Source organism: Anopheles maculipalpis, chromosome 3RL (genome assembly GCF_943734695.1).
Source record: "Anopheles maculipalpis chromosome 3RL, idAnoMacuDA_375_x, whole genome shotgun sequence".
Taxonomy (NCBI): Eukaryota; Metazoa; Arthropoda; class Insecta; order Diptera; family Culicidae; genus Anopheles; species Anopheles maculipalpis.
The window spans coordinates 7,060,753-7,088,217 of NC_064872.1; the positions used below are offsets into that span (position 1 = coordinate 7,060,753).

Consider the following 27,465-nt stretch of genomic DNA (forward strand, 5'->3'; position numbering starts at 1 on the left):
CAGCTTCTCGGAATGAAGAAGCGCAAATCAGCTCCAATCAGATAGAAGATGCGAAACGTGCAGCAAAAAAAAAAAAGACCGAACGCTCCAAATGAACGCTACCTTTGTGATGAACGTAAATGAGTTCATTTTAGTCAAGTGTCATAAAAATAAAATAAAAAGTAGCAAAGCGGAAGAACACATAGAAAATGGAACAAAGCTCTTTCCGTTCTTTTTTTTCACTGGGCCATCTTTTATTAGCCTGTTGACTGGTAGGGGGTCGTTATTTTAATTTTGTGTTATCTTTGTGCCTTGGTAGTAAACTGTTTTGGCAGTTTTTTGACGAAAGATGCGATCGTCTGCGTTGACGATGATTTGATTGGCAAACACAATCTGGCTGTGGTTGAGTTTGGGTTTAGTTTTTGGAATAAATTTTTCATTAACTCTTTTCCTTGAGAGAAGTTACCAACTCAGGTTAATACTGGAAAAGTTGCAAAAATGCAAAATTGTTTTATAGAAAATACCAAGAAACTAAGGAAAAATGAGTCATTGATCATTTTTCAGCAAAGCTTGATAATTTTTAACTAAATTAAGAGTAAAAGACAGGCAAAAACTAGTAAAATAAGCAAAGTAAACAAGGAGTAAAACTTTTTTTATCCATTCTAAGCACATCGCGTCACTTCTACCGCATGCTTAGCTTCCCGAAGAACACAGAAATGAAAAATTTAAAACCCATATCATAAAATATTTACCAAACATCGAACTTACTCATCCCGGGATATTACAAACTTTCTGTTCTGTTCGGTTAAAATGATCGAGTAGGACACTCCTCCCGGACGGTTAGTTACGAAAAGGTCCACATAAAAGTTTTTCTTTCGCTCCCTACTGCGCTGTGTTTGAACTCCAGCAGCATTCTAATCGGTAACAGCAGCACCCACAGTAGTAGTGGCTCGTTATCGGCCCAACTCGGGCCAACACCGTGGGCAAACACATTCTAGTCTCAACCAGCGCGCACGGAACCGAATGCGCAACCGGAGGTGTTCAAATAAGATAAGAAAAGCACACGCCACAGCAGCAGCAGCAGCAGCAGCAGCAGTCTAGGTGGCCGGAGACTGCAGTGACAAAAATGTAGGCCACGAAAAAGGGGTGTTTTGTACTTGATGAGGGAGCTGAAGTTTGGAACAAACATTGCACACACATGCAGGAGCGTTCCTTTTTTCTGCTGTAACTTCTTTCTTGCTTTTCTGTGCTGTGTCGTAATATCGTCGAGCGAAAGAGGGTTGTTGCTGAGCACTGTTTTTCCGACACCCATTTTATTGGATGCGGGCATGGAACATAACCTTCCCTGAGTACCTTCCCTCGAGCACACGGCACAAATGGTCCGTGGAATCCCAGTTGGTTGACCACGGACGTAGAGAAATGATGCGATTGTTCCACCTTTCTGCAACACCAAACCCTATCAATATTCGCTAGCCTGGCAAGAGGTGACAGGTTATTGGGCTAAAGTTTGTGCGAACCATTGTGCTGTGGGTGCAACGGAAAATGCATCGAACGGTTTTCTTTCCTTCCGGATTCTGCCACAGACACGTAACGCAGCACGATGGATGAGCTCTTGGAGCTTTGTTAGATGGATTTTATTGCGAATTTTTCGCTTTTGCGCTAGCCTTGTTTCTTGCTTGTTGAAACCCCTTTTTCCAAACACCTGAGCCAACGGGGAGTATGTTTTCCATGTTTTAAAACCGCTTTTTTTTCGCTTCAACATACCGTCAGCAGCATAAATTTTAATAAATAAATAATAAAATGAGAAATTTCTCGCCTCACTTACAATCCAAGGTGACGTGTTTGCTACCAAATGGAAACCGAAGATGTACCTACCGACATACGGTAGAGGCGCTCGAAATGAATTAAAATGGTTAAAAAATGCATGTTTTTGCTGCCGTTGCTGGTGAGCTTTTCCTTTTCCATCCCTTCAAACGAGCGACACACGAAAGAAAAACACATTCACGTCGCACGGTTGAGCTGGGAAATGATTTATCGGAAGATTCGCGTAGAAATAGCTACCTTTTTTCTTTAGCCACCCCGACACCGACCGGTCTCGCAAGGGTGTGTCGTGTGTTGTTTTACCTTACTTACTAATTACTAATTCATTCGCCACCCCGAAACACACGGTTTGTCGGCTCAGCCATGTACCGAGGTGTTGGCCGTAAATTTGTTTCCATTTTTATTCCTGTTCGTCATCTTCCTTTTTTTCCCCCTCTTGCCGGGCGGCAAGTAGCGCGAGCGCAGTGAGCACAACAAGTGGCAATAGCATAGGAGATAGCGATGATATATGAAAATATGCGCCAAAATACCAACGGCGGCACACACAACACGAAAGACGAGTAGTAGGAAAGCGCCGACGACTACGGTAGCTTCGGGCAGTGCAGTTAGTTTCTGGCCCAAGCGTTAATGAGGCGTGAGGTAGCTAACAGGTTGATTTATAAGCAGATCCCACCGTTTCCTCCAAGAGCTTCCACCCAACGAGCACAGGCACACTTTCGCCCCGTTTCCTGCATTATTGGATGGCTTGTTGGTAATTAAAGATTTTAATTTAACTACCGAACAACGGCTTGTTCTTGATAGAAACACTATAACATGCGTAAAGAGGGAGAAGGGACTGTAAAATTGTTTGACTTTTTTTTGGCTCTTCTGACTTGTTGTACTCTCATGTTCTGTAACGTTTTATGAGTGAATTAATTTGGAGCAGCTTTTCCTGTTCTGATAACGCCGCTACCAGGATTATGTTGCTTTTTTATCGTTTTATGGAGATTTTTCGCTGTGCAAATGCAAATACGCCTAATTATTTGTATTCAAATGGGCAGCTTCTAGAGCAACAAATGCGCGATTTGCTGCCGTGACCGGTAAATAAAAATATTTCCAAGGAAACATTAGTTCCACATTTAATTACTGAAAGGTTCGCTTTTTTATTTTTATGGTACTTTTTGGTTACTTTTTGTAACACCATGAGATAAAACTGTATCAATAAATTATTTAAAATGAGACTGGCAATGTCTACATGTATATTTTCCTTTTTTTTAGGCTTATTGAAGCTAAATTTGGTCGGTGCCATGACCAGGATACAAACGTCTTTTAAGGTATTTAAGTGATATGACATTAGCCAAAGACAAACAAGATTTGTGTGCTACCAGGATGTGCTAAAAATGCTTAAGGTTCTGTGTGCCTAAATTATTTTTCATCATGTGTGCGTTTGAATTTTCCTCTTACAAAGCACTAAAACCCACCAACAATCAGCATTACCCAGGCAGCTCGCTTTAGCTCGGATTGGGTCACGTTTGTTTGTGCACTGTGTCACTACCCAGTGCGTTGTAGTTCTTTAATTCTATCCCAATTTTACTCTCTTACCTTGCCTGGCCTGGCCGGGCCCAACATAGAGCGCGTATGGAACGAAAACATCACACCCAAAAAACATTCCACAAACTCAGCCTATGCGTTCGGGTTAGAAGTTAGGAGCACTGTCTTCCTCCTTTTTTGCTTTCGTTTCCTCTCGACCGTGGATTGTTTACTTACTCTTTACTGGCTCTCACTCACTCTGCTCGCTTTGCTGCCGAGCTTATCAACTTTGCCTGAGCTCTCCCGCGTAAGGACGAATCCGATCTGTGTGAAGGAAATGTTTATGTTTGGCCAAAATATATTCAAGCATTGGGTGTTTTTCTTTGTCTTTTTCTTCTCCACTTTCTGGCCGGACACACACCAGACACGACATCGCTCGCTGTGGCTGTGGCAATAGCCGGAAAAAGCAACAATCTTGCCCCGGTTTGCTGGGCGGGTAGAATGATCCGGTGCTTGAAGAACGGAGCATGAACGAGTGAATGAACGAAGGCCAATATTTGCTCAGAACCCCTGAAGGCAGCAGAGCGCACATACTCGGTGGAGGCTGCTGAGGAAAAATCCAAACGAAACACCCCATTTCTCGTGACCCGTACAGGCCGCACAAAAAAAGCAAACCAAACTCACCCGGCTAGGGGTGCCATAAATCATTGGTAGGCTCGCGATCGTGTACCACACCCGATGACATGTGTGTGCGTATGTGCGTATGTTTGTGCTGGAAGGCAAATGATATCTTTCTCACACATCAGCGGGTGTTCCGGAAAAAACCCCATTCCTCTTACTTGCTATTTTGAGTTCTTCCACCTTCCGAGATTCTTATGCAATTTGTACGTTAAGCTCCTAATTCTCTTATTTCCTTATCTTCTCTCTCCCTTCTCTAGACGTGCCACAATGCCTACCGAAGGACCAACATTGGACGACCGTGGTCTGGCGACACTTTCCCGGTCGTCAAGGATCGACCAATTTCTCGCTGGTAACGGTGGACCTCCGACCTCCCCAACTATCCGAGGATCGTCCGGTGGTTCCGGTAGTGGAAGCGCTCGGACACCTTCCTCCTCTTCCAGCGGGTACGAAAGCCAGCTCGCCTTCCAGCACCATATGATGGCGTCCGGTGGTGGACCACCACCACAGCACCATGGTCGCGAGAGTTCCGCCTTCGTTCCCGTACTGCCATCGAGAGCGCTAAGGCCCAGCCTATATCCTGGTGTACTGGATGGTCCTCCGGACGGGCTCTCGAAGGACGGTGTACCAAAGCGAGGTTCCAGCTACGAACTGATGGCCATGATGGCTGATAAGCGAAAGGAACTCGCGTTACGGGAGGCAGCCGCCGCCGCTATGTTGCTTCCCCGACCGGGTGGACCACCGGTGCAGTCTCCATCGGGGATTTATCCACCGCCTGGAGCATTCCTGGGCGGACCTGGTCCGTCGCCTACCTCGGCTGGAACGTTCACGTTTCCTCCGGCTGGTTTATATCCACCGGGAGTTCCACCCGGTATGCATGCCGGACTCGATCGTAGACTATTGCGCGCACCCGGACGTGCTTCGCGGCCGAAAAAACAGTTCATCTGTAAATTCTGCAACCGACAGTTCACCAAATCGTACAACCTGCTGATCCACGAGCGAACGCATACGGACGAGCGACCCTACTCCTGTGACATCTGTTTGAAGGCATTCCGGAGGCAGGATCATCTGCGCGATCACCGGTAAGTTTCAACTTGTTGCTCTATTTTATAAATCCAAAGTCTCTACCAAAATACAAATGTGAGAAGAGACTAATCGATCTCCAAATACTGTCAAAGATGACAACTTTCTAGAGACCTTAAAATGAACCTTTTCTTACTAGGAGACAAATTCACAGAATGAATCAGGAGAGATAATAGAGAAAAAGTGTTGAAACGTTGACTATATTTTAGAGGGTTCTTCTTCTTTTTTCTTGACTTAACGACCTTCTAAGGTCACGCCGGCCATCGAATGGCTTACTAGACTTGCCTAGTCAGCACCATTAAAACCGCAAAGTCGCTAAATAAAAATGTTTCATAGTTTGTTATTATGAGACATGTATTAAGGTTGGCTCCAATGCCTGTTGTTGTAGTTTTCTAGAGCTTTAGCTTGACTTTAACAATACATATCCTCAGGCTTGGAACATGAGGTTCTTCTCATGGGATTCCCAAACGAGATTCTTATTTAATGATGATTTATCTACCATTCCCACAAAAAAATATATTCCAATCCTCGTTTGTTCTTGCTCTTGGTTTTAAAGTGTTGCTTTTAATTGTACTTCTTAAGAAAGCTTTCTCACGAAAAGCTTCCTACAACCACCAGACCCACGATAGATCGCGTGCTAGATCGATTGCTTATAATTGTTTCCGAACCTCCGGACAGCCGCGTTTGCGTGCGCTCGTGTAAATGTCACTATGATTTGCTGTTCCGTCAACTCATCCTCCCCACCGGGGACCGGGTGATACGTTCGTCTGGACAAGGGTTTTGTTGCGTTGGGCTTTTAATTTTTCGCCACGACAAATTGCATGCAATTGAGCGAAAGGAAAAGGGCCGGCATCCTGCGGTTGTTCGATTGGTGGTTGGATGTGTTGGCCCGAGCGGGACCGAGACGATTTAATTGTGCGCCCGTCCGATTGCGTGCCCATTGGCTTACCGCTTGTGGTTAAGATCGTCAAACACGGAAACATCATGTTAGGAGGTAGCGTGTTTTGCTGTACAACGCTACAACGGTCACGAACCTGGGGCGAGATTTATATGGTTGGACGTTGTGGACGAAATGTTAGAACGGTACCTTTCAAATTAGCATTATTAATAATAAATGGTTTGTCGCTAATAAATTAGATTTCTTTGAATGAGTAGCTACAGATTGAAGGGAAGCGAGTGATTTAATTGGGTTAATGATGGTCTTTTACAGAATATTTCATTCTCATTTCAAAGCAGCATTTAAAACGACTTTTTTTTCTTCTTCAAACTAACATCGTTTGCTTCACACGTTCTCTAGGCAAAGCGCGATGCTCTTGAGCAGATAAATAGTTTTTCAATCCCTCTGCGAAAGTAATATCCAAATGCGAAACTCTATCCTATACTTCAGAACAAACATCGGCCACACGAGTAGCGTTTACACAGGAAATAGCAAAAAAAAAAAATGAAACGAGTGCATCGTAACCACCGGAAGAACGGAAGCAAACAAATGGCAAACGAAAAACGGTTGCAATTGTTGAAATTAAATGAGAAAGGAAGAGAATAAGAGCAACAAAAAAAGCTCCGATACGCTTCTGTAATTAACGATAAAAAAACGGAAAAATTGCCCTTTTATGCAAAAACTAAAGAGAAAAAATGAAAATGCAACCAGCAAGAGAAGCGATCAAAAGGGAACATACTCACACATGAGTAAAAAAAGGACCCCAGAAAAGAAAAGAACTAAATTGATCCAAACGTCTGCAGGAAAAGTAAACTAAAAAAGGAATAAATTTTGCAGCATGGGGAGTTTTCGTTGCTTCCTTTACTCCAGAAGATGGGGTTGCAACCGAAACCCATCACCGATCGTCGTCACGATCCTTATCTTCCGGTGATGCGGTGATGTCAGTCCAGCAAACCCTTCAGTTGAAAAGGTGGAATGGAGCTGAGCGTAACAACAGGTGGTTATGGTTGCATTTGTTTTCATTTCAACTTCTTTTTGATTGCTCCATTTTTGTTGACGATCGGGAGTGTAAAGCATTCTTCTCACGTTCAAGCAAGCAAATTCAAAGGAATGAAGAGAAAATGGTGGTGGCCCTGCATGTTTTACAACAACGGTTCGCTAAAGGGTAGTTTTTAAAGTGTAACGATCGATTTGGCGAACGAATTGGCTCCGTTTCCGTTGTGGGTGAAACGGTTCCGTTTAGCTTATTTTACTTGAAAAGAAACGAAAATAAAGAAGCCTTCTAAATTACAACAGAATAAAAGAAGGCGGATTTTATTCCGCTCCTTGCCCAATAATCCTAATTTAATTCACACTTTTTGCGACTTTCCGTACGGTTTGCAGTGCACAAACTGCAGCCTGCATCTTGCATATCATAACCGTTGCAGCCGCCATTTAAATTGAGCCTGTCTCTCATTATCGATCCCATTTACTTTGTTACGTCGGACGTTCAACATTTCATTAAGTGTTTGCCCAATTAATGTTTACCTGCAGGAGAAAAAAAGAGATAGAGAACGATTTCGAATATGCAAAAACCCCATGCACCTGATCGTCTGTTGCATTTAGATCATGCAGCGCTGGATGCCGTTTTGAAATATGTTTTAAACTCGACTTAAAAACGCCAGGCGGGAGCAAAAAGAGTACGAAAAAAAAAGTTGCATGCGGTTTCGGCCAGTTTGTTGGCCAACATTTTGCCAATTTTCATCATTTTCAACTTTCATCCCGTGGCCTGTGTGGCTTTAATTGAGTTTTGCAACGGGATATCCCCGAAATACTCTCTTTCTCTCTCTCTCTCTCTTTCTCTCTCTCTCTCTCTCTCTCTCTCTCATTCGTGGAGTGTATTACTGGCCAGGATCCACATCCTGCCGCTCATTAATATGCAAATGGGCAGTCCAACCCCGGAGGGATGGATGAAAGAAAAGCAACTAAACAAAAAAATCCCAAAAGCACCGCGCGTCCGGTGCAGGATGTGTTTTCAACTGTTTCGTTGCATTTGCAAACTCTCCGAAAGAGAGCGAAGGAGGAGAAAATGCACTCCCAGTCCAGCCGAGCGCCGAGTGCAGAGTCGCTTATCGGAGTTAATTTATCAAGCATTTACCGCCCAAAGGAAGGAAGGAAACAACAAAGTAGGTGGAATCGAAAATCGCACCTCGGCTCTTTTGCCTTAACTTAGCAGGATATCGTTGAAAAAATGATTCTATCAGGAGTAAGTTTTCTGCTTTCCTTTAAGTCCTCTGTTTATTTTCCTATAATTAATCACCTGAAATAAAGCGTTCCGTTATGGATCCTTCGTTCTTTTAATTGCTCTCGCTTTGTATCCTGTTTTGGAGCGAAAGTAATAAGATCCGTTAATTAAAGGTAAAATATTACATTCAATTAAGAAATTCTTGATTAGTGTCGCAATAGTTTTGTTTGCTTTCACAAATAATAAAAGATGTTTTTGTGGCTCGTTTTGTGTATTAAACCAGCTCAAAAAATATTATTCAATAAAAAGTGACGTACAACAAGTTGCATACTGTCAGGCGCATTGTAAGGACTCTCCGGCAGCAATAAATTAAAACTTTCTGCGTCCAAAACATGCTTCTAATTCATGAGCTAAAGTTTTCCAGTCTATGTTACGAATTATAGACAAGTGACCACTTCTTTTGCAACTTTATATTGCTGCTAGGAGCAGTTCCATTTTTAGCATCTTCCAGGAGGATTTTTTCTTAGTAAATTTTCTTGCTTCCTTAAATTCAATTCCTTTGCCATATTGCTGTACAGGACATTCTCCCTCGCCCTCTCTCCCTCGGAGAGAGTCTCAATGTACAACAAGGATAAAAAATCTATTACACCTTCTCCAACAACATGACTCAAAGAAAATCTTGACCAAGCGAGCACAAACACCACACCACATGGCTCGTGTAAGTTTGCTCACTTATCCGAGCCGGCAAAAGTCTGTTTTCCCAAAAGCTGTTTCCTGTTTTTTCCAACCTCAAGAAGAGCAGCAAAAACTTGTCCTCCTGCGTTTTGTTGCATTCAAACACTGCAAAACCTGGCTGCAAAACCAAGGTCCGCTAGGAAAAGGTTCCTTAGGAGGAAATGTAAAACATGTCTGGCAAACATTAATTTGAGCAGTGTAAACTGTTTTACATGGAGTTTCCAAGTTGAATTGCGAAACGAACCGAACCGGACGCATGCAGGAGGAAGGACTTGCTGTAAAACAGAACGGATATCAGCGTTTTAGTTATTCCTAGAAGTATTATAGGGCACGCCTTTGCTACTTCTTTTTCCAGTCCAGCTTTGGAGTTGAAGCGCACTAACTCTGTGCCTGACACAATGTTTCGGAGAAAAGCTCATATCGTAGTTTTCGTGCTTAAATATAAACGTAATGTAGGTTGGTTTTTTTCCCGGAAGGAAAAACGCACCCTTAGACCGTATCGACATCAGTAGAAAACACGAACTGGAGCTTCCTCTCGGCTCGGCTCTTCTAGAGCTGTGGGCAATTGTTTTTAACGCTTGATTAATTTTTACTAACCACTCATCTTAACGGGCTCTCTCCCTTCCGATGCAGATACTTTCTTTGGATCAAGAAGTTGTATTTAGAGTTTTGAAAACTGTAATCGAACTTTTGGGTCAGCCCGAAACTAGTACGCCATAATCTGTTGATTTCAGAATTTGCGTTCAAAAAACTTTTCTTCATCGGAACTCAACTCGGCCAATCCCACACGTCCATAAGAAGTGGGGACTGTGTTGTGGCTTTCGCCCAGAACATACTCCTTTGTATGTTCATGAGGCAATAGAGTACAGTGGAAAAAGCATGAAACTTTTGCAATTTGATTCCGGTGCCAGTGCTGCACTTTGGTGATTGTTTGTCCACTGCAGTTTCGCTGCATGTGTTCGGTCAGGGAACCACAGGACCGATTTCCTACCAATTTCCTTGATTTGTGTTGGTTATTTTTTTGTCAAAAAACAGAAGAATGAAAAAACCAAACTGAACAAAAAGTTAAGAAAAGTTAAGTTCCAGGCATCAGAATCTGGTGAGAGAGAAGTGCCAGAGACTCAGACGAGAAATTGGTGTCCACACACTAATGTAAACGGCTCACGTACCGATAACTCAACCATCTCACGAAACAGCACACACACACACACACACATTCACAGAGAAACGCCCCATCTCAGAACGTGTTTTGTGTTGGTTGTGGCAAAATAATTACATTGAATTCTTTTATAATTATACACCACAATCAGAACCCCCCACCGAAGGTCCTCTATCCAGCACGAACCGAAAAGTTGCGCCTAGCAGACTTGGCCGTCAACTTCATGAACCTGGATCGTCGAAATCGGAAGAAGAGCTTCCCTTGGCAAGAATCGATTTATGCGATACGTGATGGCAAGCGTTGGGAAGCTCGAGGAAGATATGTTGAACCTTTCGTCCGGTTCGAGAAAACCGCAATGCATCTGCAAACCTCACGGACCCGCTTATTGATTTTTGAAGCGATAAGAGTGCCTGGAACTCCCTCACCTTGTTTTCTTCTTCTTCGCCTTATTCTGTAGCATCTCTGATCCGGAGATCCTAAAAGTTTTCCTACCACAAAATTATAACCCAAGGTGGCCCTCAAGATATTCGTCAGAAATTCTCTTTGGGTCCTTTCTGCTGACTGATGGAGCTTTGGTGTGCAGTGGAAAGGTTTTTTTTGGGGGGGAGGGGGGGAGGGGGGAGGCTAATGGACTCATTCCGGGTACGAGAGATGGGTGATGGTGTGAATATATTTTCTCACCAAGATATCAGATTACTCACCATAAAGCAAGATTTGGGACTATGGGGAGATCTTTCTTATTGGATGGCAAACTTTGGAATCACGTCGCCGTCAATCACGATGCAGCTTTAATCAGTTAAAGTAATATTAATCTACACCCAGAAATGCGAGTGCGAGCTTGTAGCTAGATTTACAAACAGAACGAACCAGAGCCCCAAGTTGCTCTAATGCCACTCCAGCGCTTTGCCCATACATTACAGGTAAAAACGGAAGGCCCACGGAAAGTAGATTTCATTTTTCGAAGAACCGGCACGTGCATAGCAACCGCTGCAAAGCTAATGGAGTCTCTGAGTGCAGGTTTATTTGTTCATACTTTACGCTTGCTTCGATGGGGTTGTTTACTTACTACACAACTTCGCCTCCATTTGTGTTGTGGCGAACGGCGGGAACAGTAACAAGGAAGAGTGAAAAGGATGTGTAAGCAGTACTACCGCCTTCTTCAGCATCTTCGTATCAGTGCGCCTTGCTGCTAGTGGGAAAAACACAATTCACGATCCTTGAAGGTTCACATTCCATTCCCGGTTGAGTTGTGGGTTTGTATCGCCTTCCTGAGCTCGTTCCCGGGCGGCTCCACTGGCTTAATCGAGCTCTTACGGATGCAAATTTTATTCCACCGTTCGGAGCTGGACCGGTGCTCGATGAAGTGTGTTGAGAGCTGTTTTTAAAAAGTCTGTTACCAAGGGTTTTTAGTAACACTTTGGCTAGCAGAACCAGGAAGCCATCACCATTACACATACAGTTTTTGAAGATTTTGCCTGCTTTCGATTGGCGATAAGACGATGGTACAGTGAATTCTACGTTGGTTGCCATGGTGACAAGGACTTATTTCGCATGTGTCCTGTGTGGAACTGACACTGGTCTCTGTCGGCTTGGGACATGCGAAGTGTCCAAATGTAGTCTAAACTAATTTTTTTCGTTATTGCTGTACTCTAAATCTTTTGCTACAAACAATCCCTGCTCCAGTTTATTTTTTGCTGCTTTCCATTTTATTGTTTTCCCAAAAGCGTCACTTTCAACACTTGGTAGTATTGCGGACAACCTTACAGCCGATGTGTGAAAACAGGAGGGCGCGAATGAATGCAAGAGTGAGACCGAAAGCTTTTACCCATTAAAATTCAATAGATCATTAGAAAACAATAACATAAACGGTTCGCCGGTTTCATGCTTCTCTTTAAGCGGACTCTTCTTCAGCCTCGATTTTCGAAGGTAAAGGAACGCTCTCTCACCGGCAAGCCTTCAAGTAGGTGGTGGGTTTTTTCTTCATCCTGGCCTTCCATAGCGCTGGAGAAGGCCTATGACAAAGTTACGAGAGCTACCAACAAACTTCAAGATCGATCGGCGTCTTCGAGACTTCGTTTTTTCTTCTCCTCCTGCTTCAAATGATGCGAGGCCCACTAATATACGAAAAGCCTCCACGTACTCCACCGATCGGCGATTCCTCGACCTCGTTCGATTTGCATAGGATCATGCTTCAGGGCACGGGTGAAAGGAAAAAGTGGCCTCGCCAAGAAACGAATTTTTAATAGCTTCTCATTCCAAACCGGGCAGCCTTCTCTCCTTCTTGGCGAGGCACTTGGGTGCCGAGGAGTCCGAACTTGGCAGTGTTTGTAGCGAAGTTGCTTCTTTTTTTTCATCTTTTTTCTGCTGCTTTACCTCCTGCTTACCAAAACTTTACACAGCCCTTGGCAAAACGTGAAGAACTCAGGCCACAAGATATGCTGGATGTCGCTGGACGGATGAATTGGTTCGATTTGAATAATTTATTCATCGCCCATCACCGTCCTGTCGCACCAGGAGCACACAGGAATGTGTGTATTCACACAGTCACCAACCGATCGGGAAGATCGGCAACAGGCAAAATGCTGGAGGAGGATGCCGATTTCAAAATGGTGATAAAATAATCACCACCAAAACCTATCGGCTCAACTGCTTCAACCCATTTGCGAAAGTTTTAAAACAAGTACCCCATATATGTCAGCGTCATCCTTCATCTCCGTGTATTCCAGAAGGGACCTCTTCGACCGAATGGCTTGACATCTCTCGTTTGACTCCACCACACGAGAGGGCATTCAAACAAGGGCGTCGAATCATCACAGCCGACTGTTAGTGTTTAACTTAATCCACATCTACGCCGCCGGTATGGGGCAACATTAACGAGAAATAACATTAATTAGTGTTATGTTGTTATATTTAACACATTCCACTGACGGTGCGTCCACGATCAGCTCGGAACATCAGACAGAAACAGGAAACGTAAAGTGCTCACACAGAAACTGAATGGATGGATTCGTTTCCTTTCCGTTGCGACAGTTAAGCGGACCAAGAATCGGTAATGGCCGGGGCCGGGTTCCTCGGGTTTTTTTGTGGACGACATTCTTGAATGAATTCTACAACCGGTCTCTGTAAGAACCTATGTCGATGCTGTGTGAAGATGAAGTGTTTCGTTTGTCTTGTTACCCATTTATACAACGCCCGGTTTTGTGTCAGGTGTATGAGATGCCGTTTCGTTTAATGTTTCCCGGCAGAGCGTTTTTGGAAACGCCAAACGGAAGACCTTGCCCTGCTGAATGGAAATTTTGGAAGTGCCATAAAGGGATTTTAGTAGACCTTGGTGACAAGAAATGGAGATGGAATTGGGATTGGGGCTTTGGAGGAGACGGGCTGAAAATATGCAGGCTATTCTTGCGGTTCATTAATATACGTCTGTCTTAAAGCCTATTTTCTATACCAAAAAGAACAAGCTGGACAAATGTCCTCAATGAAACGTTTTTAAAGTCTTAGACCGAATCTTACTAGAGATGTCTCAATGACAATTTATTCTGATTGGTCCGATACTGTGAAGTTTGCCACAGTAGTGAAGTTAAAACAGCTTCATACTATTATACTGCATGAAGAATAGCTTTGATGAAATGACTTCTTTTTTCAAGAATATCTCTTGCGGCTTCCTTTCCGTTCGTTCGTTTATAACTCCAAGCTCTTGTTTTGTAAGCTGGAACCACAAAATACATTCTTAAAGCAACGACAAACTAAAAGCAAGAAGGAAACCTCAATCGGAAAAGAGAAAATGGCAACTAAAATTGAAAAAAAGGCAAAACAAAAACAAACAAGCGAATATGAACTGCATTTTTCTGATTTATGGTGGCGCAGAACTTACGGTTGATGGGCGATGATAATTATTTTACTTTGACTTCTTTTTTTTTCTCGCTTGCAAAGCTCAATAACTGTTATAAAGCATTTTTGCCAAGTTCATTCCGTTCCTGTCATTCATTTTTATGACACCGCAGCTTCATACGCGTGGAAATGCGCTCAGAAGGCATGCAATCTTATCATTATGTCGCCAATGTGAAGCTATAAATCTCGCTTACCCCAATCAGCTACACCTTACACGGACATTGAGGAATTATAATTATCGGAAACCACTTTGACTCAAGATAGTTGGCGTAATGACTGACTCCCGACGCGTTCGCCAGTCGATCGGTTTCCATTTGCACGGTGCATTCAACTGGACGAAGGATAAAAATGAAGCCTCTCTTCAAAGATAACGCTAGCTATGCCGTTCCATGGTCCATTAGCGTGGTTGCAATGTCGCTCGACGAAAGTCGTCCGATCGTGTCATTGATTAATGCATCTCCGATCCAACGGGTCCATCATTACACCGCACACAAGCTCGCCCGTTTGTGTCAGAAGTCGTGCAAACCTGGCACGTCACCTTGCACTTACGGTGCTACTACTGTTTTTTTTCTTCTCTTGGCCGTTTGACGCTAACATTGTAGTTGCCGGACAACTGGCTACCGTTGTCGGACTCATTCCGCTCGATTACCTTGGCATGATTAAGCATCATCACCGGTAGGTGCTAGGTATGCGAGTTGTGCTCGAGACTTTTAATTCGAGTCCTCCATCCATGGGAAGGCTTGTACATGCGGTACTCTGAGAAAGCAGGACGAGAAATTAAATAAGATCCTTGTGGGAAGAGGATATTTCATTTCGGATGCCCGATTGAAGCGCATTGATCGAGGCGCTTTGTGAAAGAGAAAATGAAATGAGTTTTGGGTGTAACCATTTATCAACAAAAAAAAAAAAACCTTCACACCGACCGAATGCACGAGGTACCAAAGCAAGAGGGAACACACTCCAAAAGCATGGTGACAGTGACAGATGGAACCACGGAGCTTTTTTGTCTGCTTACATACCGCCGCCACCGTCCGAGTGAGGACGACACCGACGTCTAATAAATGATACGCGAGGTACGTGATCGTCCAGCCATGATAGCAGCCGTCCCGAAAGTGGACCGTCACTCTGTAAGCGATGCGCTAATTGATATTGGAGCAACATCACTTGACGGGAGGAAATGATATGAATTCGCGAAAAGAAAAAAAAAAGCTTTTTTTGCGCTACCCTCACTTACCATGTCCATATCATTATGGTCCATTAAGCAAAACATGGTCACTGTCGGTTACCAAAAACTTACGTGAAGCTCCTGAGCTGCTCGGGAAGCTTTGCTTGCCCGAAAGGATGCATGTTTTGAAGTAATATTTATAGTGTCCTCAGCAAATTCCCTTCTTCACACGAGTGGCACTTGATGTTGTGGTTGGATGCTTGTGTCCCTGGTGAAATTATGTTCCATTAATAGAATGCTTTGCCAACGGAAAAGACACGCGGAATGAGCATCATGATGGGCTGACCTCATCCACATAGTGATAATATTAACTTCAGCGATGTTGGCAAGAAAGCAAAAACCGAGCTGCGGTTTGATGAATGTTGATCACCGTTGTCGTATCGATCGAATCTTCACGATAATAGAACAGCGAATGAAGAGAAACAGTGAAAGAACACAAATCTGACATGGAGTATCGAAAAATTGCATAATGCCTGCGGGTGTGCAACAGGCTGTATTGGACGTCGCGCCTCGTCGTCATCGTGCTTGGGGTTGTGGTCGTTCATCATCTTTTGCATCGCAACATCAATCGTACTAAACCCGCCTCGGATCATCAATCGTCCGTGCAACCGCACACCCATACACACAGACATCCTGTGGAGAGGATAATTATGCACACCGGAACGGTCCGTGACTTCCTTCGCTTGGCGAGTGCCTTAAGATTGGGAAAATTGCAACAAAACCGATAATTACCTCGTACCAAACGTCATGAGTATCTCCTATACTACCTACAAAAAGATGAAAAAAAAATCATCTGGCCCATGTTTGAAATTCGTCCCCTTCAATAGAGTGGTAAAGTAATGGCTAATTTCATGCGCCTAATGATTAAATGCATCCTTTCGTCAAAAGTTTCATTTTGAGCTTTTCTCTCTCGTCACATTTTTTCCTCCACCAAAAACGTGTATTCGATGATGACCGAATGAAATAAAAAGTTGCAAAAACTAAAAATCACCCGCAGAAAGGTGCGTCCATGGACGAATTCTGAGATTTTCTCCCGCATTCTTCCCGCGTTGGTTTGATGGTGATGGTGATTAATTTCAAAATTTCATCTCCAGTTCTCTGGTTTCGCCGTCCGATCGTTTTCAACCAGCCCACCACAGCCTTCGGGAAAGAGAAGAAAATTGGACCACACCAATGTCTCGGTGCCGTTCGCGGTATGAACCCGGTAATTACCAAGGCTCCACCACCACACCAACTTTAACGCGCGGAACTTCGCCAACTCATTGTACTCTCGTTCAACCTCGTACGGTGAAGTTGTGGTCGAGGCTCGGGGCACCATTTGTCTTCCGTAGTGCGGAGGAGATCGATCGAGGTCAAAAAATCGGCCACAGAATCAGTGCTCAACCATGACTGTCGGGATCGGACGGGCTGTATATCGACCATTAGCCGCAAAAATGTTTCTCCCCTCACGATGTGTGTTACTTACAACGTCACATTCCTGCGCTAGGTGGCTAGACAACGCTAGACAACAGTAACATCGAGCTCATTAGAAATCAATTACCAATTCTCAACAGTTCACACTTTACGTTACAGGCTCCCCCTTGATTGTGAGTAATTGTTAGACAACTCCGTAGGAGACCTCAGTAGTAGGCAGGTTGTTTTTTTTTTCTTGAATTCCCGTCTGTCTAGAAATTCCCTCTCAAAAAAGCCTCACAACTTGAGCTTATTACGCATTATTGTCTCGCATCATCATCACCAAAAAAAGCCGCCTTATTTTTTCCGCCAAAAACCAATCAGCAGTAAAATATGGTCTCAAGTTACCTGTCAAAAATCTACCGTCAAAGAAAGAAAAAAATTGTCATTAAAAAAGGGTCAAACTTGCCAAGCGCCGCTCCAAAAACTTGGATGTCGATAAATTTTATAGCTTGCTCTTTAAAGTGCAATAAAATATTTTGCCTAACGAAACTCCATCACAAAATATCATTGATCCCGTTTAAAAAAAAAAAACCGACGTCCGCGACATAAAACCTGCTCCTTTGCCGAGTGTATCGATCGAGGGTGAAACCGCAAAATGCAATCAAGCCCAGAGAACTCTTAGTCAGTCCAGACAGCAACGAAATGCAGCTTTTATTAGCTCACCATAATCCTGTTCCTTTTTCAGATCCTTCCGGACACGCGTTTGCGAATCAAGTCCTTCTCGCGAATGTCCGTAGGCTCTGTAGACATAATTGTAGACTTCCCTCTATTTAAGAGCGTTATTTTTGCTTCATCTCTTGCTCCTAATTTATGTGGTTTGAGTGGTCCGACCTCAATGTCAGACAGGCCTTGAGACACAGGTCCTAAACGGATTGATCCTAGCTGGTTGATACATCAAAAGCGCTCGATCCAATCCGTTCCATCCGACCATCATAAACCGCAATCGGATCTCGTTCGTAAATCATTTCACACGGATCCATGTGAAATTCTACATCTCCGTCATAATTGGCGAAATCTCTTTGTAAGTTAGCGATTCAAACAAATTCTTCGAGAGTCAAGCAATCTCAAGTCACACATTTTACTACACCAGCCGTGCCGGCTTGGGTTTTTGTGTAAAAATGTTTTCCAGTAAAGTAAATATACTAACCTTGACGCTTCTGGATGCGAATTATGGTGACACCAGTGTGCGAAGTTCGTGGATAAGCCACAATAAAATAGAAGTTTGCAAGCCAAGAAAAAATCTCCTTATATGGAAGCTTCAAACTGTGTTTGTGTGTGTTTGTGGACCATCGAATGGGTTTCACAGTCAATGCACTTAGACGATGCAATCCTCGAAACCATTAGCGAAGTCATTTAAGGTGGCAAGATCTACAAAGTATCTCAAAGAAACGTCCCCTTTCTTAGCTCCGTTTTTTTCCTTCTTGTTTTTAAAGCCAGTAAAGCGAATGAAGAAAAAAAAAGTCGTTGAAGTTTGATATAAAATATAGCCCAGCCAGCGGCTCGTATCGCTTAATTATGCTAATTACCAGCCGCGAAAGATGTCGGATGGTATTGGCCTCAGTTCGAAAACGGCGGTGGATCGAATGGTGTGCAAATGAGTTCGAGCTTGGGTCGTTCGGGGGGTTTGGGTTCTTTTTTTTTCGCACATGGAGTCACTCTGAACGAGGACTCGCTGCTGGCTGGCTGCTTAAACGATTCGATTATTTATTTTGTTTTTGGTCTGCTATTAGTGAACCGGCGGAGAAGACTATCAAGCTCCAGATTGGCAGATGGCAGATTAATGGAGCTTCCAGCTTGATCAAACCGTTGTGACGCAACTAATCAATTCGATCGATCCCTCGAATCGATAGCCAGATGACCCTTTCCTTTTTTTCCCTCTCGCGCTTTGCTGTTATGTCTGGTCAGAAGTTACCTACTACCTGATAAATGACACTTTGGAGGTTACCTTTCTGTAAAAATGATCCTATATGCTTAGAACTGACGTTCAACGTTTTCGGATAGACGAGACATCTTCCGAGTGGGAAGTTCTAACTATAGACTCCATTTTGGGGATCTTTAGCACATTAAATACAGCATCAAAAGACCTTTTTTTTTCAAAACGAACTGTCCATCGTCGACTGTCCACCCAATAGCCTGAAAGACCTCCTTGAAGATGCGTCTCCAAGACGTACTCGTTCGCGCGGCGCAATATTTGAACTTGGCGGTCTTGACGCTTTAATCTTCAACCGGACCCGGCATCGTCGTTTTTTTTTCGTAGTTGTTGTCATCGTTAAAGTAAACAAGCGGTGCGGTTTCGAGTACGTCCATCTGACGTGCATGTTTGTCTCCTCATACTAGCACTCTGCCATCCATCAACGACCTCCAACTCGCCTGTGGCTTATAAGGGTAGCTCCTCGCGCTCTTTCTCCTGTTGAGTGTTTAAAGCTGTATTAAATAATTCCCTACCTGACACAGATAGATAGAGGCTCGGCGTGATGTGTGAGTGTTTGAAGCGAACAAGGGATTTCGATTTAAAAGGTAAAAACAATGACACGGTACGTGACGACATCTTCCCCTTGAGGTCTCGTTTTCTAGAGCCGGCAGCAAGTGCATCTCTATCGAGGTGCATCGAAGCTGGAAAGCGCACGAGATTAAGCTCAAGTATTGACCGTGGATCAATATTGACTAACTCAACTTACCGATGTTGACGTTCGTTTGTTCAGTCCGGAAAGAGGAGGATGCGGAAAATCAATTAATATTCAATTCCCAAAGCCATTATATTTTAACTCTTTGTTCCTGCAACGATGCTGCTCAATTCCTAGGAGCGAGAAACGAAAAAAATCCCCCCTTGTCGGGGAAATCGTTTGTGTTGCTGAACTGTTTGCAGATGATTTCAATTGCAAACACAACGCATCAATGACGCAGTTCAAAACCCGCCAGATTGGTCGCAACTTCTCTGTGGCTGTGTAAGTTTCTTCTAAAGACACGAAAAGCTACTCACTTGCCACCCAAGTAGGGTTGGGAAGCGGCAGCACTAGCCAAAGGCCACACGAGCCACACATTTTGCTGCCTGTTTGAATGACGCACACGTCACACTCATCACTTCAACAAACGGTCGGCCGCTTTTATGCGTCCGAGAAAAAAAAGCCCCCCGATTTCCATTACAAAGTTTCGCGTTTCCAAAGTGTGCGACCTGTGTTGAAATTTTTCCGAAAAAATTCTTTCCCGGCCAAGGGTGGTGGCCGCATAAAATATAATCCTTTCGCTTTACACTTTTCGCCCAATCGCCAATCGGAAGTGGAAAATTGTGGCTTAAGCCGCTCACCGGACAGAACCGATAGGGATTTTGTTTTATTATTTCATTTTTATTACATCCATCCATCCACCAACCCGGTGCGCTGTGCCGAGGGCAGTTAAAGTGCCAACACTTTGCAAAATCATTTTATGCTTCAGAATGGTTCCTTTCTCCGGGGCTTTGTTTTGTAGCCGAACGTTTCGCGGCAGGACATTATGAGACGCTTTTAATCAGCTTATGTAGAGGGTGGATCGATGGATTGTACGTTCAGTTGGCTGGATGCGGTACTGGTTCGGTGGAAATTTGATCGATTTCAATCACCTCAACAATTTTGATGTTGTGTAAGCTGGTTTTCTGGTCTTTGTGATGTTGTCAGTAAAAGCCCTTTGGACTGAAAGAGGTTGTGAAGTTTTTAATTTAAAATTTGCTTACTTTGTGAAGTTGGTGAGGCAAAAGCGAATTAATTTTTTTTTCACGGTAATAAAGTCTATTTTTTGCACATTATTAATGTAGGTTTCAGTAGAATTACTGTTTTGGAATCGTTTGACAACATTTTGCTTAAATTGTTAAGGTTAAGGGCCACTAGAGCTGAAAAAGTCATGATAAGAAATCCACGAGCAGCAATTGAGGAAACTTTTTTATCATTTTTTTTTTAAGTGTGCGTGGTCTCGGGAAAAGAATTTGAGACACTGTTTGAATTATTTACCTGTTTAATCGCTTGATAAATTTATGATCATTTTCTCAGCTCTAGTGAGCTTCTCAAGGCTTGAACATTTAGACAATCTTGGAAAGAACAACCGAGCTTTTACTCTTAAAATTTGAATTATGATTATATATTGCTCATTATTTGCCTTGAAAAGGATGAGGAAATCAATAAATCTTAAAAACGTTAAATTTTTTGAGACATTTAAATCCAAATCTGTAAGCTTATATATTCCCAAGTAAACTAAACGTTGAAAACAGATATTTGTAGCTCTAATTGCCTACCTTGCGGCGTCATCAATTTCAAAAGGCATACTCTTTAGCTTAGAACGCGTTTCCTTATCAATCCTTCCTTTGCGCACAAGGCGTTGTTTTTTATTTCAGGGAAAGCATTCTACCACTCATGAATATCAATCCCGTACATCCGGTCCTACTGCCACCTTTCCTTAAAGGCTCATCTGCCGTGGAATGAACCGTCGTCGTCTTGGCCGTTGTTGTCGTCGTTGCCGATGGTCGATAAAGATAACACCGTACCAAACGAAACCAGTTTCTTATGATGGTCTGATGCTTCTTTACTCCACTACTTTTGCAATTCCGAACTGGTTTCCTGGGTTTTTTTTCTTTCTAGAACGTTTCCTTCCTAGTTTTCTTGCGTTTCTTCGCACACTTGTAACAGGCGCGATAGGGGGTTCGGGCATCAGCACAGCCCTATTCCCGATCTTATCAAACCTTCCGTTTGAGTCACTTAAGTAAAAAAGCAATTAATCTGTGAGTTGGACGAGAGGGAGAGAGATGATTTCTGTTGCTTCTACCATTTTCGCCAACAACTATTTGCACAGTGGAGTTTGCGTAGGGGTGGAGTAGGTATTGAACACACTGATGCGATTAATATTTCTTCCACCCTGTTGAGCCTCGATTGAGCTTACAATGTGCACGAGCGCTCGCCCTCGGATTAAAATATGAGTGGATGATGCTAATATTCCCGCCGAGTAGAGCTTCTTATTGAATATCCCCTTTTTAAGCCAGGCATTACGGGCTGATTGCATTGGTACTTTGTTGCAATTCGATGGCATCACAGATTAACGGTTTGTAGGTTTTCTCGTCGCACCGAGTAGCTACGGAAGCTTGAGTAATCGCGAGAGATACAGGCCTGCTTGACAAATCGAGTCTTACCGGTGGGCTGGTAGGTATTTAATTACAATTATAGCTTCCTCGGGCGGCTGTCATGTGGCGTCAACTGCAGTAGTCGTTCGGCCGCTAGCTAATTAATCGCTGCAAGGTGACTGTTTGCTATTTTTCAATGTCAAAAGCTTCTTGAAAAAGTACAAAATAAGTAGAAGATAAAAATGGACGATAAATCCAATAAGGCTCAACTCCAAGCACTTCGGACATCAGTTTTACAATTAAAAGCTTTCAGCTCTTCAATTCTTAATGTACATATTTTACGATTAAATCTCATTAATTATGGCAGCTTTAATACATTTCCAACCACCAGAAGATCCAGAAAAGCCGCATCGAAATGATGGCGCATCGTTGTCATTTGCAACAACGTACGCACGAATCATCGCCGTGTGCCTTCATGTGGCAATTTTCCATGTCCACATATCGCTTTCCGTGAAATTAAAAGCGGCTCCACCGGAAGCAGTGCCGTATGCAAACAGTGCATAACCATTCCTGCCACTTGTTTTATATATGCGCGGGACAAAAAGGTGCACACATTGCATTACATGTTGCACTTTGAATGCCCAATCGACCAGAAGCCAAACATGGCTTCGGGTACGCAGTTTTGGATCTGGGAAATGCAAAATTAAATTGGGTTGGGCAAATAAATTATGCTTCCTGTAAAGCTGATACATTAATGATAAACACTATGATCCATTTTGCATTTTCAAGTCTCGTTTTTGCTGTCATTTGAGTTCTTCAACAACGACTAATCTGGTAAAAGAGCATTCCATTCCAGTGTATCGATCTGATGTCGAAACACCCATAATCTGTCATCAATTATCAGGACCGGACTGTCCATTTCGGAAGCTGTATGAATAATTCCAAACTCCATTAGTCGATCATATTCTGCAGAGTTTTCGGTTTTGGTTCACGCGCATAATTAGACGCCAATCGGGTGCACATTCATGGAAAATTGCACGATAAAATTGCATGTGTTGGCATTTTATGTTGCAAAAAAAATAATAATAATTTCAACTATTAAAATGTGGACGAATAATTTTGTTGGTTTTTTTAATCGGTTCCAAAAACAAGTTTAAAAACAAGCACATCCTTGAAAATACAACTCTCATTAGACTCGTATTTGTGTTGTTTAATTGTACGCTTCGTTTATCCTCCGTAAAATGGCAGTTGAAGTCACCTTTTGTAACAAATATACTGACCCGCGCAAAAACAAGCACCCGCGAACGCATTTACCACAAAACCCAATTTTCGATGCAAACCGCCTACATGTAGGCAATCCGTTCACCGAAAGAGCACTTTTAGTTGAACCTGTTTACCCCAAAAACGTATCGGTTTTTTGAGCATGTAAAATTTAAATACAGATTTCCTCGAACCAGAAGCAATAGCAAGCGAAAAATGTATTCACCATGGTGCTGATGTTAAACAGGTTTTTCGCGACTATCTAGTGTGCATTTTTCTTCTGGACTTAACGTCTCTGTGCGATGCAACACTATTGGATGCATGTTGTTTAAGTTCTATACGCCGAATTGCATGCGCGAGAGCTAACTGAACCACACTCCGGTACTTTGTTGGTGGTCCCACCCCGGAGGCCAATCCATCAACCGGGGTTTGAGATGTCCAGAAATGCTACCATCGCTAATTAAGCTACTAAGTAATGATGCTGTCTGCTGCAACCGTCAACAAGGCGCTCAAGGGTTTGCAAGAGAAACTCATTCTTGTTTCGGGGGAAAATGGATTATCACGAGGACTTCGTTGCAGTTCCAGCGAGTTGACATTTATTTTATGACCTTCCGGCGATGAAGAATCTCAGCGAAGGTAGTTCTGGTGAATCCCTTCCTGAAGCTCAAAGCACACGCAAGATGACGCTGATTATGGTGTGTTATTATTACAATTCCTAAATCATCCGCTGCAAAGTCCGCTTCACGAAGCACATGATAGACGATGAGACCGATGCTACCGATGCGATGTTGTTTCCCTTCCCTAATGAGACCGTCTGGGAACGACCATTTTTTTCCAAAAATGTGAGTACAAAAAATGGTCAAAGAATCATGCAGTGTAAAAGAGTCGAAAAGTGGCCACAGGCCTGGTTGTGAACGGTGGGCTTCTGCCGTAAATTACCCAATAAATTATGCCACCATGGTTGCTTGGTGTGATAGTTTTGCTGCACAGCAGCGCGATGCTGCGGAAGTGCTTTTATGCATCCTCGGACGGTTAAAGCTGTCTTACGGTGTAGCTAAATTACCACTGTCACCATTCGTCACCGGTACGGTGAAGTTGTAGACTACAAAGTGATTTTTCAGCATCGTTTCACATCATTTCTTTAGGTTGAATCATGTTGTGGATGCGAGGACTCTTTGAAGACTTCCTTCAAAGCGGAGCTTTGTGAGTTGATTTATTCGATTCCAGTTGCAACAATGTAGATATCCAAGCCCAGCAAGCATCCCCGGGCAACTGGTTGTTACAGTCCACGGGTGCAATTCAAATCGATACAACCACGCCACGCGCCAGTAACGCACGCCCCCACCGCAGAGTCAATACACTGGCAAGCATCAATATTTGCTATTCATTAATTCAATATCAATGTGACGCCATCCGCAATTGCCGATTGCTTCCTTCCTCGTTCGTTTCTTTTATCGGATCCAGATACTGCCGACACTAAGTTCCAGTTGGCAAAAAAAAAGGAACCACCCATGTACATGCACTTCAAACGCCACGCAAGTTTACTAGCTGGAGTCAAGACAACAAGCCAGCCAGTATACCGCCCCATTCAACCGTATCACGCAATCTTTTTGCCATCATTTGCCTTCCTATATCGCACTGCCTTGACTTGCTTGTCGCTGCCTTGGATGTACGGAATCAATCCTTTTGAATTGGATTCTCTCGTACTTTCCTCTTATAGACAAAGCATAACATCTGGGAGGTACCTCCGACAGGAGCAAAAAGAAAAACACAAATGCCGATCTTGTGATTGTTTTTCCATTCCGCTTCATGGAAAACTTTAAGCAATCGTTTCTTCTTCCACTTTCACAGTCGGCTACACAGCCTGTTGTCGGTAAAACCGTTACTTGCCATAACGTCAGTACCGCCCGAAAAGGAACTCTGGCGAAGGGCGATCTGGGAGGCATCGGTTCGTGTTGCGATAGCATTTAGTGCAACCATCACAACCGCAGCAGCAGTCACGAGAAAACAAATACCGCCATCTTGTGGGGCAAAGAGCTCACCAGTGACTGCCGTTGACATGAGCTGAGTTTCGAGATCTTCTCCCAGCGCTTATTGACTGTCGGCACGGGTGGAAGCGGAAAAATATCGAGCAGATAAAGTCAGCTACTTTCTTCGATCCTTGTTTGCTTGTGGAATCGAATGAGCCAATATCGAACATGTTCTTGTAATCGAATCGAGTTCGATATGCCCGCTGGGTGTACCATTCGTATACATTTCATTTACCAAGAAGCTCTCTAGCCTGCCGTGGATATCTCTCTTCCGGGATCGGTAGAATTCATTCCTGAGCGGGATGATTGAATTGGTGACGACAAGCGACATCAATTCGTTGCTATGGAGGAAGCTGTTTCACCAGTAAAAATTTGTTGGATACAACAAACAATAGAAAATAACGTAGAGCTTCTTGATAAAAAAACAAGTCCTTCAAATAATACTTCTCAACAATTACTCTAACAAGGAAAAATATATCTTTGGATTGCAGTTAGGTTCAATAGCCCCAAAGCTGTATCACCTTTCAATGGAACAAGAAATTACAGTTCTGTAAACCCGCCTTAAACAGTCACACAAGTTCTACACATTCTCCCAAAAAAAAAAAACCTTTCAATGTCTCGAGGTCACCCAAATTCGACCCCGTTCGTAACCTGACCTGATACCGGTTCCTAATGTTTCCCCTCTGCTTCACTCTGCTCCTCCACAGATACATCCACTCGAAGGAAAAGCCATTCAAATGCACCGAATGTGGCAAAGGTTTCTGCCAGTCGCGAACGCTCGCCGTCCACAAGATCCTGCACATGGAGGAATCACCCCACAAGTGTCCGGTGTGCAATCGGAGCTTCAATCAGCGCTCGAACCTGAAGACACACCTGCTCACCCACACGGACCACAAGCCGTACGAGTGCAACTCGTGCGGGAAAGTCTTCCGCCGGAACTGTGACCTACGACGCCACGCGCTGACGCACACGGTCGGTGATGTGCCGTCCGAAGCGCTCGATGTTGGGGTGGACGACGATGGGCATCAGCTGAGCGGGGACGAAGATGAGACGGTACTGGAAGTAGACTCGCCCGTACACTCACCGGCTGGACGACACCGCTCCGTATCGCCACCGCTCGATATGCCTGTGTCGGCGGAGCTGGACGATGACGATCGTGAGGAGGACGAACGGCGACCGGAACTGGAAGCACGCCGAACCCATCACGACGACGAAGACGAAGAAGATGGGGATGAAGAGGAAGATGATTTGATCAGTGTGGCGGGCCATGAACCCGATCCTACTCCGGTCGTACAGTGTCACCACGAACGACCGATGGGTTCGAAGAGTCCGTACACGATGCGTCCGCAGTACGATCACGGCAGCCGATCGTCGATGTCTTCCCAATCTTCACAGCATTCCAACTCAATGCATCCCATCGGTGCACATGGTGAAGACTCGCGCGACAGTGGGCCACTCTCGATGCCACACCCATCCGCACACGCACCGGACGTGTTCGTCCCGATGCTTCATGTACGACGTGATCTCCACCACAAGATGGGACTGATTGGTCGTGCCTCTGCCACCATCACAAGTGGATCAGGTGGAGGACTTCTTGATAATGGTGGAGCTTTTCTCAGTCACATCCCACTCCGTAAGCGTGCTATGGGTCCTGATGGAGAGCCACATCCAATCATGAGTCGCGGTGTCCCCATGCATCCTAGCGCTCGAGTACATCATAAAACCCATCTACCTGAGGACGTGCACTCGGGACCACCGGACTCACCGCATCGCGAACCGTTGCCACTGATATCGCCGTCAGTACCGTCTGCTTCACCGGTACTACTCTCACCTCATCTTCCACCTGGCCTTGCTCTTCCACCGCCACCGCCTCCACCAGCAGCACCCAGCTCGATGGCAGTTCCGATCAATCTAGCGAACCTATCCAACTTGCCTGTCGTGTTGCCACCGGCCGGTACCTCAACGAGTTCAATAGGTGGCAGTGGACCTGGAACCAGTTCAGTAGCATCTCCTCATCATCATCATACGGGTGTAGTGCCATCACAAGCGACATCCTCCAACACACCGAAAAGTGGGCCCTCCTTAACGTCCGCTCCTCCATCCGCAACGAGTACAGCAGCTCAGGGAGTAGTGGCCCCGCCACCACCACAACCACAACCACGTAAGACCGGCTTCAGTATAGAGGACATCATGCGCCGCTAGTGATGGACGCCCTGAACTGTAAAGATGTTGTCAGGTGACAGAAAACAGTACAAAACAGGCGAGTGGAACAAGTATGCATCTCTTTTAGTATAAATACCCAGGAATGATAGAGATTCGACACCAAGTGTTTGAACTCGAAGTTTTCCTTCCGATTTGCAGTAGAATAATTCGGACAAGTTTTTGTCCGTTTTTAAATG

At 44.1% G+C, this 27,465-nt stretch overlaps 2 protein-coding genes across 2 annotated transcripts in view; both read left to right on the forward strand.

Moving 5' to 3' along the window:
• LOC126564560 (probable cytochrome P450 6a14) overlaps positions 1-27,465 on the forward strand; it is a 282,624-nt gene that overhangs the window by 149,912 nt on the left and 105,247 nt on the right. The gene's annotated exons all lie outside the window — the stretch shown is intronic.
• LOC126564159 (protein bowel) lies at positions 4,258-27,268 on the forward strand. Its single transcript, XM_050221111.1, has 2 exons — positions 4,258-5,069; positions 25,774-27,268. The coding sequence occupies exons 1-2, from the start codon at positions 4,258-4,260 to the stop codon at positions 27,266-27,268; spliced, it is 2,307 nt and encodes a 768-aa protein (XP_050077068.1).

Excerpts from the sequence above, each read along its gene's own strand:
- LOC126564159 (XM_050221111.1), top strand. The coding sequence starts at position 4,258 with ATGCCTACCGAAGGACCAACATTGGACGACCGTGGTCTGGCGACACTT. Across the intron at positions 5,070-25,773 it reads GATCATCTGCGCGATCACCG|ATACATCCACTCGAAGGAAA; the intron begins GTAAGTTTCAAC and ends GCTCCTCCACAG.